The sequence below is a fragment of the Thamnophis sirtalis genome, unplaced genomic scaffold (assembly GCF_051295495.1).
Source record: "Thamnophis sirtalis isolate CommonGarterSnake01/CBP01778 unplaced genomic scaffold, rThaSir2_p1.2 scaffold_9, whole genome shotgun sequence".
NCBI classification, from domain to species: Eukaryota; Metazoa; Chordata; class Lepidosauria; order Squamata; family Natricidae; genus Thamnophis; species Thamnophis sirtalis.
This window is the reverse complement of record NW_028261389.1, coordinates 24,334,031-24,353,682: the sequence shown is the minus strand read 5'-3', so window position 1 is coordinate 24,353,682 and position 19,652 is coordinate 24,334,031. Positions and strand designations below refer to the sequence as shown.

The window sequence follows — 19,652 nt, the reverse complement described above, 5'->3', positions numbered from 1 at the left end:
CTCCGTTGGAGTGCCCCGGATTTGGGGAAGCTCTGTCGACCAGGTGGCTGTTCACCGCGCCTCCTACTGAGGATCCCGTCCCCATCGCGTGGGAAAGCGGCCAGTTGGCTGGACCAAGAGCTGGACGTCGTCGCCCTTTTTTGTTCCCGCGGGGGCCGGGCGGGGCGGCCGGTCCTCGGAGGAGGCATCTCCGACGCGCACCGGCCACATCACCCGGGCTGGTGGGGGGGGGGGGGGTTCCCGGCTAGTCACGCCCCTCGCCCCCGCCGACTTTGGCCGCGCCTGCTCAGTGGGGGCGGAGGCCCCGAGGAGCTGTCAATAACTCCGCGGCCGCCGGGCAGGTTCCTTCTTCCTGTGCTGAGCGGGCAGCTTCTGGGCGCTGCGCCCGACGGAGGATGGCAAGCGGCGGCATCTGCTGCGAGAGGCTGGGGCCAGCCCCGCCGTCCCTGGCCAGGTAGGTCTGGGGAGCTGGAGATGGGCGCCAAGGCGGGAGCCGGAGGAGGGGATTCCCTGGCCTGGCGGGTCCCAGAAGGAAAGTAAGGCAGCAGTCGGGTTGCTCTTGGTTAGGAGGAAACGTGCCTTTCGCCTCCGTCACCTGGGCTGGGGCTTCCCCGGCTTCTTCTCTTGGAAGCCACCTTCCTTTCCGCTCTCCCCGCCCACCCGAGACAGCAAAAGGTGGCAGATTTCAGCTACCCCCGCCCTTCCTTTCTCAGTTCCCACGGATGGCAGATGCACTGAGATCTCCATCCCCACGAGGCTTGGGTGGGTAACCCTATGGTCTTGTATAAGATCCCTAGGATCCTAAAAAGTAGGTCACTTCCTTCCTCCAATAGTGTTGACTGGGTGGGTATCCGCCCACTCAACCCCAGATCCACTCTGTTGCCCTTTCTGCGCAGCTGGGGTCTTTGAAGGGGCAAGTTCTACAATTTATAAGCTTGAGTGTCTTAATGATATTGGTCATAGTACTTTAAGGTAGGGTTACACTAGGGTAATGTGATACCTTTGTCATTTTTGTTGCTTGGAGGTTGGAGAAGGAAAGCTCATGGAGGTGAACTTGGCTGATTCAAGGAAGTTCAGTAGAGAGCTCTTTAAAAGATTGTTGGCAAAGCCACAATTCAAGGCCATGCATACAGCTTGATGAAGGTCAATCTGTGTTTTTTTTAATTTAGTAATTTTTTGTTATTGGCAAAAGGATGCCTTGGCTTAGCAATTTCTTGCTTATAAAAGATTAACGACTTGAAAGTATATGAAAGTCAGAAAAACAAGGAGAAGTTGGTTATTGCTTTAATGAAGCAGTAGGCAATAAACAATTGGTTTAAAAATAATTAACAGATGATGTTACTTATGGAGAAGAAACTAGAAACAGATTAGAGAGTAGAGATCATGGAGATCATAATGGAAACATCACAAAAAAGTACTGTGATGGTTTTCTGTGTACTTTATTCTCAGTTTTTACTTGAAGAATACATATCTGGGGGTTGTGCCCTTCATCACTGATTTGATTGCATGAAGTTATATCTGTCTGGCTTTAATCAGGTTACCAGTATTTGTCACAAACTATAAATTCTACACCACAAACATTTGCAATTCAAAACTCAAGATTTTCCACCCAACAGTCCTGGCATGTTGCCTGTTGTTAATCATTGAAGAATGGCTACCTGAGGCAAGGGAAGAAATTTTCATCAACTTTATTTCTGAATAATGTGGGCTGAAATTCAATGTACAATATATTGTTTTAAAGGTTCAGTTTTAAAAACTGAAAGCCAGAGTGATAAAACATATTAAAGCTAAAATTTAAGGTTTAAGTTATTAAATGTTAATTTTCATTAGGTATTATTCTTTAAAAAATGGTTCCAGATATGAATAACAACCTCAGCAATATGGTACAGACTAGGCTTATGTCACTCTAAACTGTTTCTCAACTTTAGCCATTTTAAGTGTATGAACCTTAACTCTCAGAATTCTCCAGCCAGAACGAGTAATTCTAGGAGTTGAGATCCACACATCTTAAAGTTGCTGAGTTTGAGAAACACTGTTCCAAGGTATTATAATCTGTTATTTCAGCTAAATAAACTATCTTATTGTCATTTTGCATGGCAAAAATGTCGATCAGAAAGGTTGGCAGTTCGAATCCCTAGTGCCGGATAACAGAGTGAGCTCCCGTTACTTGTCCCAGCTTCTGCCAACCTAGCAGTTCGAAAGCAGGTAAAAATCAAGTAGAAAAATAGGGACCACCTTTGGTGGGAAGGTAACAGCGTTGCGTGGGCCTTTGGTGTTTAGTCATGCTGGCCACATGACCATGGAGAGGTCTTCGGACCGTGCTGGCTCTTCGGCTTTGAAATGGAGATGAGCTCTGCCCCCTAGAGTCGTGAACGACTAGCACACATGTGCGAAGGGAACCTTTACCTTTATCTTAAGTAAAATGTAAGGCATGGGTGAATTTCTTCTGTTGTGCAGATCCAGTTCTTGCAAAGAAGGATAGTAATTCTGTCTTTTCATAACCACATAGAAGCTTCCAAATTTTGTATAATAGGTGTGTAAGTGATCCAGTTAGATACAAGTCTATGTGGGAATATGCTGCTATTTCAATAGTATCACACAAAACTGTAGGGAACAGGATTACAATTAATTAGGAATGAGATGATGAATGAGACCGTAATATTTTGGGAATGTAATCTGAAGCAGAGATAGGTAATCAGGACTTGATTAAAATGTATACTGATTACATTGGTAGATAATATTGTACAAAAGGCTCCTGAATATTTTGGATTTCTAATCTCACTTTAACATTTTGGGCAGCTGTGATTACTTCCTGTACTTTCTTGGCATTAAGAAGGATTACGAACCCTGCTAGATTTATACTTTATTTGGCAGAGAGAGGCCTTCAAAGTTATGAAAGCACAGCAGAGCTTAATTTCAATGGTTTTCTGTTCCGTAGGTATCTGATCTTTGGCACCATCATTTAGCACAGTTTTATTTTAAGCAATAATTGCCTTTAATAGTATGGAGGTATGGCATTGGCATGGGAAACTTGCAGTTTGTGTTGATGGAGAGAGAGAACAGAGTGGCATGAAACAGGTATAATCTATTAAAGCTAAAAACTGCAACTACTTTTGGCTCTGGTTCTGTTTATCATTATATCTGATGTTATGCCCCAGAGCTGCAGTCCTACCCTTGGCAGGCTTTTCACAAAAGGATATTTTTTTCAACCATCTTGAAAACAATTGAAAAGTTATGGAAATCCTGTTATTGCTTTGAGTTACAACCAAAATATTTTAATATCTCCCAGATATTAGGAACAAAAAAAAATTTCTAGGGAAATTTTTTCCTCTGCTTATCCTATATTAATTGATTTGGCCACCTTTGTTGTAAAATAAAAGGGCAGCCAAACTATTTACATCAAGGTTATTAAGTTTAACTTTGGTTAAAAATTAGGGATCTTTATGGCATGGGCTTCAGGAAAGCATTATCCTAGCAACTTTAGTTCTTTTAGTATAAATTTGATCCTTTCAAGGATGCCGACATGTCTGTGAGCCCATTATAATCCCTACTTCGGAAACGTCTATTATTACTGCCTATTTTCTCGGTGGGATGCAGCAAAAAACTTTGGAAAGAAGAGCTAAACCTAAAATGATAAAAAGGGATGAGTGCTGTGGCCCTGGTTATGACTAGTATGCAGATGCTAAGATACTTTCTCTAAGGAGTAAATTTCCATTGATGAAAAATGGTTTCACAAATCTCTTTTAGAGTGGCCCTAGTTGTGTCATTTTTTCTTATTTGTCTCTGTCAAAATGTTTACCTTTCCCAACTTTAAAATGCCTGTGAAGATAGGGAAAATAACTTCTGCTTGAGGTAAATTAGGCAGTTTATTTGCCCTGAGCTGCCAGATCATTAAAATAAAAAGTCAAAATCTGGATAAAGTTTTGGGTGTTGGCTACTTGTCAGGTGTTAGTTAAACATGTCTGCTTTTTACCAGTCCTTTTGTTCAGTCTTCTTGAATTCTATTGCATTTCATCTCTTTAGCTTAGTTTCTATTTCCCTGTAAGATGAAATGTTTAGCACACTTTGCATTAATGATTTTGTATGCAATATATATGGCTGTCCTGCAGATACTGGAGTTATTCAAACCTGCTTGTACATAACTGTTTGGGTACAATAGCTTCTCAAATTGCAGTTCCTGTAGTCTGATAAACCAAAATAACAAGCCATGTTTGACCGGGTTTAGGGCTAAAACATCAACTTTGATAAGCCATTGTTTTGCTCTTCTCCAGGGCTGCTACATCATCGAAATTTATGTAGTTAAAACATTGGAAACCTATAACAGTCAGCATGATTTATTCAGTAGCTGGGAAGTTCATTCCATCCCACAATTTATATGTGCAGTTGAAAATGTCAGCAATGGATTGGATTCAAAACTATGGTTTGATTTGACGTTTGAATTGATAATGTTAGAAGAGAGGTCCTTCAGATATATTGCTGTCTAAGTTCTAGCATTCCTTACTGGACAATGTGAGTGGGGAGATGAAGTTTATGAACATCTGGAAAGAAAGAAAGATTATATTTCATATGTAGAGCTAATAAACAAATATACTCTGAGGAATTCCAGCAAGCAGGCTCAAGGAAAAGAACCTTATCTGAATCATGAGACCCTGTGCACAGTCATTCATGCCTTCTTAGTGGATTACTTAGTAGATTACTGCAATGGGGCTACCCTTGAAGAGTATTTGGAAGCTACAGCTGGTATAGAATGCCGAATGCACACAGTTTTGGGTGGCACATGAACACAGCTATTGCCTGAGCTTCATTGGTTACCAGTTTGCTTCTGAGTCCAATTCAAGGTGTTGGTTATTACCTTGAAAGCCCTATATGGCATGAGTCCAGAGTACCTGACCCAATGGGACTAGCCTGCTCCACTCGCTCCACTGGAAGAGGCCTAATACAGACCCATATGCTAAGTAATTGCAGCAGTGGGGTCAATGAGAAAAGCCTTTTCCACTGTGGTTCCCGGCCCTTTGGAACTCGCTACAAGTGGACAGAAGAAGTGCCCTACTCTTTTGGCCTTCTGGAAACTAGCTTTGTTGGTTGGCCTGGTGCCCCAAGGGGGGCACTCAGCATTGGAGATGGCTGATAGGGTAAGACAACCTCATGTCCACCTTGTCCATCTCTTAGTTCTGGTTGAAGTGTTAATCTGTGTAGTTTTAATGTTTTAATTATTTTTCTATTTGTTTTTATAAATTGTAAGCTATCCGTAATAACCTTATAAAGGGGAGATGCGTGGCATAAATATTAAAAAAACAAACAAAGATATAAATAAATATTCGAGTTAGATATAATAATCTAGATGGGAATGATGTGATCTGTATCTGTTCATAAAATCGGTGCAGTTTTTCAGTTCAAGATCCAGATTCAGTCTCATTCTGCCACCCATCTCTCCATAATTTAACTTGCTGTGCAATTAACTTTATCATTGAGCAATTAAAAGCTACTACTGTAAAATAAAGTTCTTTAATACTTTAAAGTACTTTAAAGATCAAGAAATATTTTAGCAAATCAAAACAAAATGTTGCCTTATGAATCTTATAGTTCTGTACATCCCCTAACACTTTAGCAAGTAATTTTGTTGAAAATCCTGGTATTATGAATATGAAGCATCAGGAACACCATGTAAAACGAGAAACCATTATGCTCATAGGATGTACTTATTTGCTAATCTAGTAAACGCGTGAGCAGACTGCTAATCTGGCTAATCAAAATAGTTTATGATCTGACCCATGAGGCATACTTAATGCAGACAATGTAATTATCAGTAATCCAATTTGGCAGGAAGAGTAAAGAATTAACAGGATTACTAATCATATAAAGATCTGGCAGGAGTTTAAGTGAAATATAGTACACTCAGAAACGATAAAAATCATTGGATACTTCTAAAGTCTATATATACCTTGCAAGAGCAAGTCTAAACTTCAAATCTCATCGTTACAAATGTTACCCAATATTTGCTCTTTTATTTCTCCTCCTCCTCCTCCTCCTCCTCCTCGGGAATTTAAAAATGTATATTCTCATTGTCTGATAGACAGACACACATAATAAAGTTCTGCAAGTTTACATCCTTCTGTCATTAGGCATAGCTTATTCTATAGAAGTTTAGAAAATTTACTTTAGTGTTAACATCACTAAATCAATGCAATATTATAGGATTCATCTGTATGTAACATTATGTAATTTTGTATATAATTAAAGATAGTTTCTGCAAATACATAATTATTTCTAAAGACAATATAACTGTTTTGCTCTAAAAAAATGTTATTTCTAAATTATGAAGGATGCATAAGAACAATCTTCCTCATTATATATGGCAAGCATATCCAAGATATATTGTTTGTTTGTCAAATGAATCAATAAGACAAATCCTTTAAATGTAAAAAGATTTTCAATTGTTTCTTTCATTATGTATTACTTCTTTCATTATATTGGTGCCTGATCTCCGCTTAATTAAACATTACCTACTTCTGACTCCATAATTTGGCTTATATAAAGTATGTTAAGCATTAACAAAAGTTCTTAAGCTAGTAACTTTTAGTTTTTAATTAACAATGCAAAGGACGCTATTAAAAATATTACCATCTAAATTGCTAAAATGTACCTTCAAAGAAAATAAAAGGCATATTTGGTTTCTGATTGATTGTTTTTCTCATGCATTGGTTTATTTAATCACTATCAGTAATAAAATTAAGAGTATCCATATAATTCCATTCATTTGTTAGGGGATTTTCCAATACTTGGTGCATTGGCAGAAGATATTGTATTTTGAGCTATTAAAAATGTGATGTCTTGCTTTGCAAAATGCTTGCCAAAATTATTTTATAACTTGAAACAAAGACTCAGTGTCACTGCCCTCTGCTTTATATCTGATTTGTGTGTCCTTTATTCGGATTTTTTATGGTGGTGTTGGTGTGACATACAGAAATGATCCCTCATTGTGATTGAGGATTAAGGAGATTAAGGAGTTCATTGAAGGCACATTGAAAACTTCTTACTCTTACAACACAGGATCAATTTAACCAAGGTTTCAACTGGTAAACATCCTAGATGAAGATAAATCCAAAAAATGCTAGCATATTCCTGGAAGCTTGGTGTTTGGACTAATCAGCTATCAGTAGACACAGAGATAAATCACATTTACACACCATTCAAAATGGACAATTAAAAAAAGCTTAGAAAGAAACAAAAACAAAAAAACCTGAAGTATCTTCTCCAGCAGCAAAAACCTAGATAAACAGGGATTAACACTAGACAAACCAGCAGAAAACAATAACCTAATCAAGAAACTACAGTGGGAAAAAACAATACCCCCAACAACATTAATAGGGCAACCTATTGTATATAAATAGGAGTGAGTCCCATACTCAACTAATACTATAGATGCTTCCTAGTTGGATAATGAAACATCTGCAAGCAAACCACCAAGTTTAGAGAGCACCAAAGACTATTTAATTGAGTTTATATACAGTATTCACTGAAATCATCATTGTGTCTTTATATTTTCTACCTTGTACTTGTGTAGAGGATTTAGCAGTAATATAACTCAAGGATATAATTGTGTTGTTAGAATGCAAAAATATGATAAACCACTCAAAAGAAATTATCAAATATGAGAAATGGTAAAATTAATTTATTTTTGCTATATTGTTTTTCAGATTTAAACTGGGTTATGGAATTGTTCAAGACCAAAAAGACATAAAAAGAACACTTTCTACATAGTAGACAAAAAAGCACTTTCTTTGTTCCTGTATAACTATAAAATTTGTTGAGAGCTCTGAAGTGATTATCAAAACAATATTTCCAAAACAGTATGACTAATTGTAAAGGAAGATCTGTCAGCAAGAAAAGAAATGATAACGCCTATAGTGAAGGAGGATTTGTAAACTGGACTATAAATCTAAATGCAATTCAGTCTGACAAATTCTTGAACTTACTGTTGAGCATGGTTCCAATTGTTTATCACAAAACCCAAGAAGAGAGACATAAGAAAGGAAATAGTCTCTGGCAAGATGGATTGCAGCCATCAGGACACAATTTCAGTATTAGGACTGATCAACGCATGGATTATCATCACTTTTCAGAATCAGCCTATCATGGGAGTAATGGACACAATTCATCAAGCTGTAGCCCAAAGTATGATAACTTTGCAAGTTACAATTATTCAGATGGGACTGACTCTTCAGAAATGGATGCTATGCTGCAGGAGAACCATTTACCTAGCGACAATGATGAAACTTCTCCCATTGTGGAAGGAAGTAGAAAACAGCCCAAGGAATCCAGTAGCATTATGGCATTGCAGATACTTGTGCCATTCTTGCTAGCAGGATTCGGAACAGTGTCCGCAGGGATGGTTCTAGATATTGTTCAGGTAGGTATTTGCTTATCATATAGTACTGTAAACATGATGTTTCTGGACTAGGGTTTTAGATAGTGTCATCTTTATAACACTTCCGTGGTTCCCCAGAATTTCTGCTCCCCCCCCCACTTGAGGAATAATTTGTGGAATAACAGTACACTGGCAGAACTTTTGACCTCCTTCAAAATCTCTGGAGTTTTAATGCACATCGGTCAGGGTAGGAAAAAAACCTGTTTTTTTCCACAAGTTGATTGTTGTAATTTAAGTCTAATTAGTAAAAATAAAAACTTATTCAGGAAAACCCAGAGATACTTCTTGATGGATTTAATTGTGGCATTTTATATTTTTTTTAAAAAATATACTAAGGATGAGGAGTGCCTTATTTATGATTATGTCCATGTTTTCAGGATGGGGTGATGATGTGGTTTTTTTTTTTTGAAACATGACTATATCCCCAGTTTCAGTAGCGGTACAGATTTTTGAATCTCTCCAAGTTTTGATTAGATTTTAAACTTCTAGTTATGTTTATCCACAACTATCTACTGAGGGTGGGTGGGAGATTCATAGAATTCTAGCATTGGGAGGATTACTTTGAACTACTCTGTGCTGTTTCTGTTCAGTTCAGATATTAAAGCTAAAATATTCTAGACAGATGGTTGCCATCCTGTGAAGAGAGCTCATCTCTTTTCTTGATAAATAATTTTACAGTAAAATGCTTTTATTATTAGATATTTCCTTAACATTCAATTAGAATGTCCCCCCATGCCTTATGTCTCCCTATAACTTAAGGGGGGGGCATGGTGGATCAGTGATTAAGACACTGGGCTTGTTGGCTGGAAAGCCAGCAGCCCAGGTTCGAGATCTGAGCTCCACACATCGGGGTGAACTCCCATCCTCACCCCAGCTCCTGTCAACCTAGCAGTTCAAAATCATGCAAAGGCAAATAGATAAATAGGTACCACTTTGGTGGAAAGGCAACAGTGCTCCGTGATGTCATGCTGGCCACATGACCATGGAAATATCTTCGGACAGTGATGGCTTAATGGCTTTGAAACAGAGATGAGCACTGCCCCTTTAGTTGGCAATGACTAGCGGAATAACCTCATCCCCATAACTTAAATTCATTATTCATTATGTCTCTAATAAATAGCACAGAATAGCTTTTCTTATGCGTGACATCCTGTTAGATGTTGAAGTTGCTCTCATAACTTCCCACAGTCTTTTCTTTGCAAAACTGAGCACTTCCTATTTGGTGCCTGTCTTTATAATAGTTTTAAGTCTTCATTCCTTAATCATCTTTGTTATCCTCCAAATCTGTTTTTTTCAGACTTGACAAGCAGTCTAACAGGCTGCTCGGTTTATCTGAATTATTCTAAAATAGGGTTTCTGTTAAGTATTATTCACTTTATTTTTTAAATAATGTTGGAATGGCTGGTCTATAGGGATAACATTTACTTTCTACAAGGCAGTTGGCATTTCACCCATCTCCAGACATTTTCTTAAAGAAAATGTTTAAAAGTTCACTAGCCCACTAGCATGCTATTTTAGTATTCCACGATGCAATTTATTCTGCTCTAGACAATTGCTTGGTGGAGCACGCACTTGTTAGAGACATTGGGTCCAAGAGCTGTCCTTTCTTTGATTTTTGCCATCTACCCTTGGCAGAAGGTTTCCTGCTTTTTATTTTTATATTTTATATTTTTTAAACCAGTATTTACTGTTGTTCTTAACATCCTTCAGCAATCTAGATTAATTCTGAGTTTTGGTTTTCCTGTCACTATTGTAATAATTCTGGGCTATTTCCCCCCCCCCTTTTTTTCGGCAGACTGACCCTGTTTCATTTATTTTCAGATTTTACTAAGGCTACACTAAACTCTTTGTGTAGCCATATTTGTTGTTTTCTGTTTTCTTCCATGCTTTATTCTTCCTGGAGTGGTTTACAATTGGGCTTTTAGTATCTCTCTTTTTAGAAAATTTTATCCATATTGATCCAAATATTTCATATTAATTTCCCCTGCCACAGAATTTTCATTGCTTTGAGTTTATTAAAATCTGAAAGGTCCAAGATATCAGTGTAACTACTGGTACATTCAGAGGTGGTATTTCTACCGGTTCGGACCGGTTCACCTGAATCGATAGCAGAAATTGCGGGTGGCCCTGCCCACCCGCCCCGGCTCTATGGCATCCCATTTAGTCCTTTTTTGCCAAAAGCGTTTTTGCAGAAGGCTGAGCCCATGCACGCATGCTCACATTTGCAAACTGGTAGGGAAGGTAAGTGAAATTGCCCCTCGGTACATTCAATTTTACTTTCGCAAGAAATCAAGAATTCCAGTATTATGGTATCACTTTCCAGCAAAATTCATCTTCTTTCCGTCTTCTTGATTAATTCTTCTCCATTGGTTCATATCAAATCAAGAATAGCTGGTATTGGCTGGACCTTCCTTCATCGTCTGGAGAAGAAAGTTATCAATAAGGCAAACAGAAATTTCCAGGAAATACCGTGCTTGACAGAGTCTAAGTCCCCTCTTCCTCTTTTTATGTTTGTTAGGGGGAAAAAATCAGTTTTAGAAATCATCATCCATATATTATCCTTAATTGGACAAGCAATTGTAAATATTAACAGTGTCAGTACTGTTTTTTATTAATTCTCCACCTAATTTAATACAAAGGCCCAACTATTGCCAAATGATTTTCGTTGGATACGAGCAGCTGCAGTTGTAGTTTTTCTATATTATATCATAGAAAGTGATAATTTCCACTGGAATTGGAAAATACAGAAACTATTTTGTCACAATCCTAGTAGACGGTATGCTTCCTTGAGCTGATGGGTTAGATTGACGCAGATTTGTTTTGGTTCCTCATTAGTAATGAATCATTAACTTCCAGAATACTCATATCTTTGCAGAGTCCAAGAAAAAAACCAAATTCTCCTGCCCTTCAAGAAATCATTATCTTGTGTCCTGATCTGTGTCTCCCTTTCTTTCCCTGAAGGTTTAGTCTTGTTATTATCATTTTTTGCAAGGGCCTGAAACTGTTTCTGAATTCCAGAGGTACATATTATTTTCTGCGTCACATATATTTGCCACTCTTGACCTTTTCAAGTTTGCTTGATTTTATCTTAAGGAGAATTGCTCCCTGTTTCAGTTTTTATTGTATTGCCTACTTTTTCCCCCTGATAAATCTTCATCTTTTCTCATCAATAGAGAAGCCGTAGAAGTTGGCCACTACTTAATTCTAATTATCAGGTCTTCTACTTTTTTTCTTTCCTCTACTTACTGCAAATCTAAGGCATTTTGCTGTTCTAAGTGGGGAGCATAAAAATGTAACAGGTATTGCAGGAAATAGCTGTTGAGCCCCGCCTATTCATACTCATGTTTGTCTTGTGAAATACCACTAATAAAAAGCTTTTGTTTTTTGTTTGGTTAACCAAGTGCGTCTGCCATAAATTTGTAACAGAACCTGTCAGATCCCCTTTCCTAGAATGTCCACCCTCTCTTCCCCCTCTACCTGAGTTCCAGTTCCAGTCTTGTAGCTTTTTCTCCATGTGAAAGAGTTCATCTAGGTAGGTTGTGATGCCGCTGTCAGCTATTCTAGAATAGGGAGACGGTCCCCCTTTCATCCAGGTGATAGAAAAGAAGACAGGAGATATTCCTCTCCCAAGAAGTAAGGTATCATTAAATATCTCCATTTAAGTCCCAGTTATCAAATCCAAGCGGTTTTGGAAAGCATGGTGTTAGTACTATGAATCCAATGCAGGAGTAGCAATAGGTTGACTATTTCATTTTATTTGTATTCTAAAATGAAAATCAGTAATATAAGATTATTCACTTCTGTCCGCCATTAGTTCCAGAAATAAAAAGGCCTCATATTTTGTAAAGCCGCTAACCATTAGTCGGTAAGAAAAGTTTAACAATGTAACAACTTAGCTTGGTCAATATAGCTTGTATTGACCAAGCTATATTGTATTGACCACATATAACAATAAATAACAATATTTATCATTGTTTAATAGCATTGGGAAGTGTTCAGAAACATTACTGAAGTTTTCATCTTGGTCCCTGCATTACTTGGCTTGAAGGGTAACCTGGAAATGACTCTGGCATCTCGACTATCCACAGCAGTAAGTTTGGGTAACATTTTGGGGTTGATAATCAACTATTTCTTTAGGAATGGTTGCATTTGTAGAAATTTATCCTTCTGACTTCTACCTCATATAGTAGAACTTTTTAGTAAATTTTTGTCTAAGGGCAGGTAATGTGGTACGGCCATTCAAAGTTAGGTTGGTCATGAATTGGGTGCTTTATGTCCTGTTGTAAATGGACGTGTCCTACACCCCTGGTTATGTGATTGCATGTCAGTCAGGTCAGCTATATGATTGATCGTGGTATTCTACATTCACGCGACTGCAATCAAGTTTATGGTAAAAAAAAAAGCCCTTTAATGAATTAGTTTGCTTAATGACTGCTGCATTTGGTTAATAACTGCAATGTTTGCTTGATGACTGCCATGAAAAAAGGCCAAACAATTACTTCCGGTCACATGGGTGCCTTGATTTATGACTGCAAGGACTTACAACCGTAATTCCGGGTTCAGACCAAGGTATGCTCATTGTTGCCATTTTTGCCTTGCATAGAAGCCCTCTGCTAGCCCTCCCTGCTGAAAAAGCTTGATGACATTTGGAAAAGGGGCTTTTACAAAAAAAATAAATGTTTAGTTCTTTAAAGTAATGATAAGGAAAGTGCTTTAAGGTTTTTCCATTGTTAAAACACTTTATTGCTTTTCATAGGTAAACGTCGGGAAAATGGATTCCCCCATTGAGAAGTGGAATCTAATAATTGGTAATTTGGCTTTAAAACAGGTAAGGTCATTAAAAGAAATCATTACAACTCCGTTTCTATTCATTTTGGAGAAGTAGTATAAGAAAAATCTCTCTCTGATTAATTAATCCAGTGCTGGTTCCTCCCACAGTTGTGACTCCTGATTTGCTTCTGTGCCTATAGCTGATGCTAGGGATCTCACTGTGCGGTTGAAATCTGGGGAAGTTCCTGGAGATAATTTCATTCCTCGAGAGTTGGTAAAAGATAATAAAGATTGGTGGAGACCCAATTGACTTTTTTAAAAAAATCTTATTTTAAGTAAATAATATAAGCACCTTTTTTATCTGAGTGGAATGAGGTCATAGCTATCTCGCTCTATAAGAATACAGGAAATAGATTTAACCCTGCAAACTATATACCAAAGACCTTGCTTAAATACAATAAGCAACTATAAGGGAAGTAAAAGGTAAATATTCTCCTGCACAAGTACGCTAGTCATTTCCAGTTCTAGGGGATGGTGCTCATCTCCGTTTCAAAGCCAAAGAGCCAGTGCTGTCCAAAGACTTATCCATGGTCATGTGGCTTGACTAAACGCCGAGGGCACACGGAGCGCTGTTACCAGGGGTGGGTTCCTGCCAGTTCTAACCTCTTCTATAGAAGAGGTTCCACAAATCTACAGTGCCGTTTAGAACAAGTTCCAGCTCCCTCCCCCAGTCCGTCCACACATCATCAAGATGAAGCGAAAGAGGAGGAATTCTGGGAGTTGAAGTCCACAAGTCTTAAAGCTGTCAAGTTTGAACACTCCTGGGATTTTTTTTCCTAAAGGGTTAGGGGTGCAAGGGTCTTGTACCTTGACAGCTTTACGACTTGCGTGCTTCAAATGCCAGAGTTTCTGAGCCAACATTTTGGTTGCTAAGCAAGAGCGTTGTTAAGTGAGTTTCACCACATTTTACAAGTTGGCCATGCCCACCCAGTCACATGACTGCCAAGCCATTCCCACTTGGTCACATGGCTAACAAGCTACTCCCACCTTGTCACATGGCTGGCAAGCCACTCCCACCCAGTCACATGGCCATGCCCACCCAGTCACATGACTGTCAAGCCACTCCCACCCAGTCACATGGCTGGCAAGCCACTCCCACTCGGTCACATGACTGGCAAGCCACTCCCACAAAGCAGGCCAGCACCTACAGAAGAGGTTCTAATAATTTTTGAAACCCACCACTGGCTGTTATCTTCCCACCAAAGGTGATTCCTATTTTTCTACTTGAATTTTTTTACATGCTTTTGAACTGCTAGGTTGGCAGAAGCTGTAACAAGTAACTGGAGCTCAACCTGTTAGGAGGTGCTTGGGATTCGAACCGCTGAACTGCCAATCTTCTGATCGACAAACTCAGACTCTTAGCCACTGAGCCCTTATATGGGAAGTATCTTCATTTAAAACTGTTGGATTGGATCGAAAGTGAAAATATTCACATGGAGGAATAAACAGGATTTAGAGGAGGCTGTTCAACCTTAGACAACTGGTCTTGCACCATTTTAGCCCAAAGGCACTCTTTTTACAGCCTTTGTGGGTTTCAAATCTGCTTTTGATCTGATTCCAAGGAAGAGGCCATGGCAAAAACTTCAGGTATCTTCAATGGTTAAAAAAGCTGCTCCTCCTTATTCAAATTCATTATTCTAAAACATCTCATTGAGAGTGGGATGTTCCCACTAAGAGCACCTATCTGATGCGATTTCTATTAAAAAATATAATAAGACAAGGTATTCTAGGCTTCCCCTTTTAATATGGACACCCGTTCAATAATTAAAGCCCTCTATCATTAATCATCATTCCCCAATGTTAGCAGATTGTGCAATTCCCAGTTTGCCACATTCGGAGAACATTTTATCAGTTTTCCAGGTGGTAGTGAGGGTGGCATTGACGGCACTGGCTTCTTTTGCCTTAAAGAACAACTTACCAAATTACAAAAAAAAAACCCAAAAACCTTGATTGCTAGTGTTTGTATGACACAACAGTAGGTTAGATAAATGGCAAAGGAATGGAGAGCAGGCATGTATTTACAAATACCTCATTTCCCTGAAAATAAGACCTTCCCTGATAATAAGCCCAGTCAGGCTTTTGAGCGCATGTGCTAAAATAAGCCCTCTCCCAAAATATTGCAACACAGCAGCAGCCATGAGGTGACCACGCTTGTCGCCTCCTGCACCTCAAAAATAAGAGCTCCCCAACAATAAGGCCAAGTACTTATTTGGGAGGTGAAAATAAAATAAAAGCAATTCTACGCTTAATTTGGGCACACATTTCTCTTATCAAGCAAGTTAGCCAAGTATAGCTAGATCTACAGCTGTCTTAAGAGTCTTCTGTTCAAACCAGGGACATTTCATTCCTGCAGCTAGCAAAGTTTTTCTTGCTAAGATCATCTGTCAGCTTCTTCATGGTGTACGGATTTGCATTTTGTACAAAGTTTAATAGCTTGGAAGCAGTCCAGTCCAAATTTATAAAAGCCATGCTTGCAATTCCAAATGCATCTCTGAATCTTAGTATGGTTTCTATGGCTCCCAGAACCTGGTTCTATTGCTTGAGTTTTGGGATAAAATTCATGTTTTCTCTTTTGGTTCTGGGTCCACTGGTTCTCAGGGACCGTTTTACATCAACCTGGCTAACAAAAACTAATAGTAAACTGCAGACCCTAGATTTCTCTTTGGAAACTTTTCATTGGGGGTTTGCATATGAAATGTTAATGCTAGTTTAAACACAGTATCCAGCCCCACAAATTATGGATTATTCTTATTGGGGCATGAATCATCATTTTGTCTTCTCTTCGTTTCTAATTCTGAAATTTCATGGGTTTTTTACTTTGACTAAAGGACATGGTGGCTCAGTGGCTAAGATGCTGAGAGGTTGGTGATCAGAAAGGTTAGCAGTTCAGCAGTTCGAATTCCTAGCACTGCATAACGGAGTGAGCTCCCGTTACTTGTCCCAGCTTCTGCCAACCTAGCAGTTCGTAAGCACATAAGAAAATGCAAGTAGAAAAATAGGGACCACTTTGGTGGGAAGATAACAGTGCTCCGTGAGCCTTCGGCGTTTAGTCATGCTGGCCACATGACCACGGAGACGTGTTTGGACAGCGCTGCTTCTTTGGCTTTGAAATGGAGATGTGCACCGCCCCTAGAGCCAGAAATGACTAGCATGCATGAGTGGGGGAACATTTACCTTCACCTGTCTTTAACCAGGCAGGATGTACTACTGTCTTCAATTTTGTTAAAGAGATATAAAAACATTCCTTTTCAGCTGTGCTTATGCCCATGTGGAGATGTTTCTATGCAATCCATAAAACTGTATCCTTTTTTTATTATGCCCTCTGAAAGGATTCTTGGGAGACATAGTTTTATCCCATTTTAAAGAATTATTCTGGTAGAGCTCATGATATCTTTCTATCAAGTGCTTTTATCTGAGCAGGAACCTGCTATCTCTTTCCAGGTTGCCTGATTTTGTTCTAATGTATTATTTGCATCTTTGTTGCAGATGTGGTTTGGCACAATTTTTTATGATTGCCACTGCTACCTGTATTGCAGTTATTATAATAACATGTAATTTTATTGCATTTTTAAAAAGTAATCATTACAGGTTTATGAATTTTATTGTGTGACAGTAATAAGGGTGTGGTGATGATGATGGTAGATTTGCAGAAAATGCTGACATTTGATGATAGTGCTATAAACGCTAAATGTAATAAGGGAAAGGTGAGCCAATATTCCTGATTGTCTGTTAAAACAGAGAGTACCCCATTTTCAACATTTTCAACAATTACATCGCAACATATATTTTAACCATTGCATCAATATGTGGTAACTCAGGTGGCAGAAATGGTAAATCATCCCGAGTATTTTGGATACAGTGAATTGGATCTATTAAATGCACATGCTGCCAAGTTTGTCCATCGTATCTGAAGTCCATTAAATCTCCATTTAGTAGACCAAGAATTCATTGCATTGATAGTTGCTTAATTTACTGAGTACTACTCTCAATTTTATAGAGAATTGTATATAAACTCCATTGTGTTTATAGGGAAGCATACCTTTTCTCATGTTAAATATTTATTGTTATTTTGTAGGTACAAGCAACAGTGGTTGGTTTTTTGGCAGCTGTGGCAGCAGCCATATTGGGTTGGATTCCCGAAGGGAAATACCATTTTGATCACTCGATTCTTTTGTGTTCTAGCAGTGTAGCGACAGCCTTCATAGCATCACTTTTACAGGGTAAAAAATATATATATATAATATTTTAAGTGTAAATACCTTTAATTTTAACATTATTAATATTATGCAATTTAAAGAAAGAGCAAGGTTAAGTTCACTAGACTGTTGTCTAATGGTTGGTAGCATATGGTAGATGGCTCCTTCCTTAAGTACAAATAAACAAATAACAGTTGTATTTTGAATTTATAATATTTATTTATTACTTTCATTCATAGTCCTTTGTTTCCATTTGGCCACATTTGTCATTGAATCTATATACTATAACTATATACTATACTATACTATAACTCTTGCCAACTACAAAACATAAATCTTTTTTAATTAACAGAAACATTTTAATTTAATCTGAGCCTGCCAGAACTTTCAAATTATTTCCCTCTTTGGCTAGTAAATTATTTTTTATTATTGAACTGTCTTGTTTTATTGACATATTATCATTATGATCAGAGTCCGTTGCAGTAACCAACTGTCATAAATTAATACCTATAATAAGTATTATTGTTACATGGACGATAGGCCCACACGTGAATGAATATACAATCTAAATTTCAATATAAGAATATCAGCAGAAAAGGAAAAGTCTTTCAGAACGGAAAATCTGGTTGAAGAATATAAATGTATTTCTATTATAGAAATTTAGAGCTTATTTAAAACAATGGAGAATTAATAGTTTCTCAGCACACTAGTGGTAAATGAAGTACTATAATTTAGTCATTCTTTTCTGAGGTATTTTCATAACTAGACTAAATTATCTTTTTAATGGTTTTGCTATAAACATATTTAGTGGCATTAACACTATATATTGCTTTGATTAAGAAGTGACACTATAAATTTGTGAATGGTTAGTTAAAAACACAATACCTTGACATTTGAATGAACAGTACATATCGTTAAATATAGTTCATCTGTGCAAATTGTCTCTGTCCAAAGCAGAGACAAGTTTCAGTGGAATCTTTGTTTAACAACTTTTAACAATTGTGGGTTTCATCCAGAGGTGATATTTAGCAGATTCGGACCAGTTCTGGATAACCGGTAATGGAAATTTTGAGTAATTAAAAAAAATGGTAAATACCACCTCTGACCCATCTATTCTCTGCCTCCCAAATCCCAGCTGATCGGGAGGGAAGGGAATGGGGATTTTGCAGTTCCCTTCCCCTGCCAGGCCCACCAAGCCACGCCATGCCACACTCTCCAATCCATGCCACGCCCACCAAGTCACGCCATACCCACAAGCCACGCCCACAGAACCGGTATTAAAAAATTTTGAATCCCACCACTGGTTTCATCTGTACTACCTCTGAAATAATTAATAAAGCACGGCATGAAGCAATTTTTCATAACATGTAAATTTTTAAACATAGTAAAAGACCAAGTTGGTAATAAAATAGCCTGTAATTGAATTTAGAAATAAAAGACACTTTTATCTGAAGTTTTCGTATATAGAGTTTACAGCATAAGATTGACCCACTTTCTATTACCATGGTTTTAGGCATAATAATGGTTGGTGTTATTGTTGGCTCTAAGAAGACTGGCATAAACCCTGACAATGTTGCCACCCCTATTGCAGCCAGCTTTGGAGATCTAATCACGCTTGCCATTTTGGCATGGATAAGTCAGGGTTTATATGATTGCCTTGGTAAGTGTTCTTTCTTTGTAAGAACTAATTCGCCAGTTCGAAGTATCCTAGCTCCCAGCCCTAACCTCTTGAACCTATTTCCTTTGAGTAATATTTTGACAGGGAAATTTTTAAAAGGAGAGTTTGCTTACTTGAAACTAAGTGTGTTTCCAGATATCTCAGATACATCGGCATGACATTAAACTGAATTAATTTTTATATTGTTAATAAGAAAATAAAAAGAAAAATGAAGAAATGTTTGGATATCCCAGGGATTATAAACAAAAGACTTAGGAAAGAACAAGACAGGGTGATTGAACAGTGTTGAAAGTACAGGTGTAAGTCCTTGATTTACAACCATATCATTTAGTGACCTTTTGAAGTTACAACAGTGCTAAGACCATTTTTCACACTTATGACCATTGGGGCATCGCCATGGCCATGGAATTTATATTCAGATGCTTGACAACTGACTCACATTTATTTATGACATCTGCAGTGTCCCGGGGTCATGCGACCACCTTTTGCCGAACAAAGTCAATGGGGAAGCCAGATTCAC

General features: G+C 38.2%; 1 protein-coding gene across 2 annotated transcripts in view; it reads left to right on the top strand.

The window, feature by feature from the left end:
* The first annotated feature begins 304 nt into the window (after positions 1-304).
* The window catches only part of SLC41A2 (solute carrier family 41 member 2), a 34,604-nt gene continuing 15,256 nt past the window's right edge, over positions 305-19,652 (top strand). For both annotated transcript variants that reach the window (XR_015697706.1, XM_014059945.2), the window contains exons 1-6: positions 305-454; positions 7,698-8,410; positions 12,411-12,518; positions 13,185-13,256; positions 17,334-17,478; positions 18,968-19,114. Coding sequence is in view for 1 of the 2 variants with exons in the window: in XM_014059945.2 (XP_013915420.2) it covers positions 7,853-8,410; positions 12,411-12,518; positions 13,185-13,256; positions 17,334-17,478; positions 18,968-19,114 (1,030 nt within the window). In the remaining variant the exon portion in view is untranslated. The remainder of the gene's footprint in view (positions 455-7,697; positions 8,411-12,410; positions 12,519-13,184; positions 13,257-17,333; positions 17,479-18,967; positions 19,115-19,652) is intronic.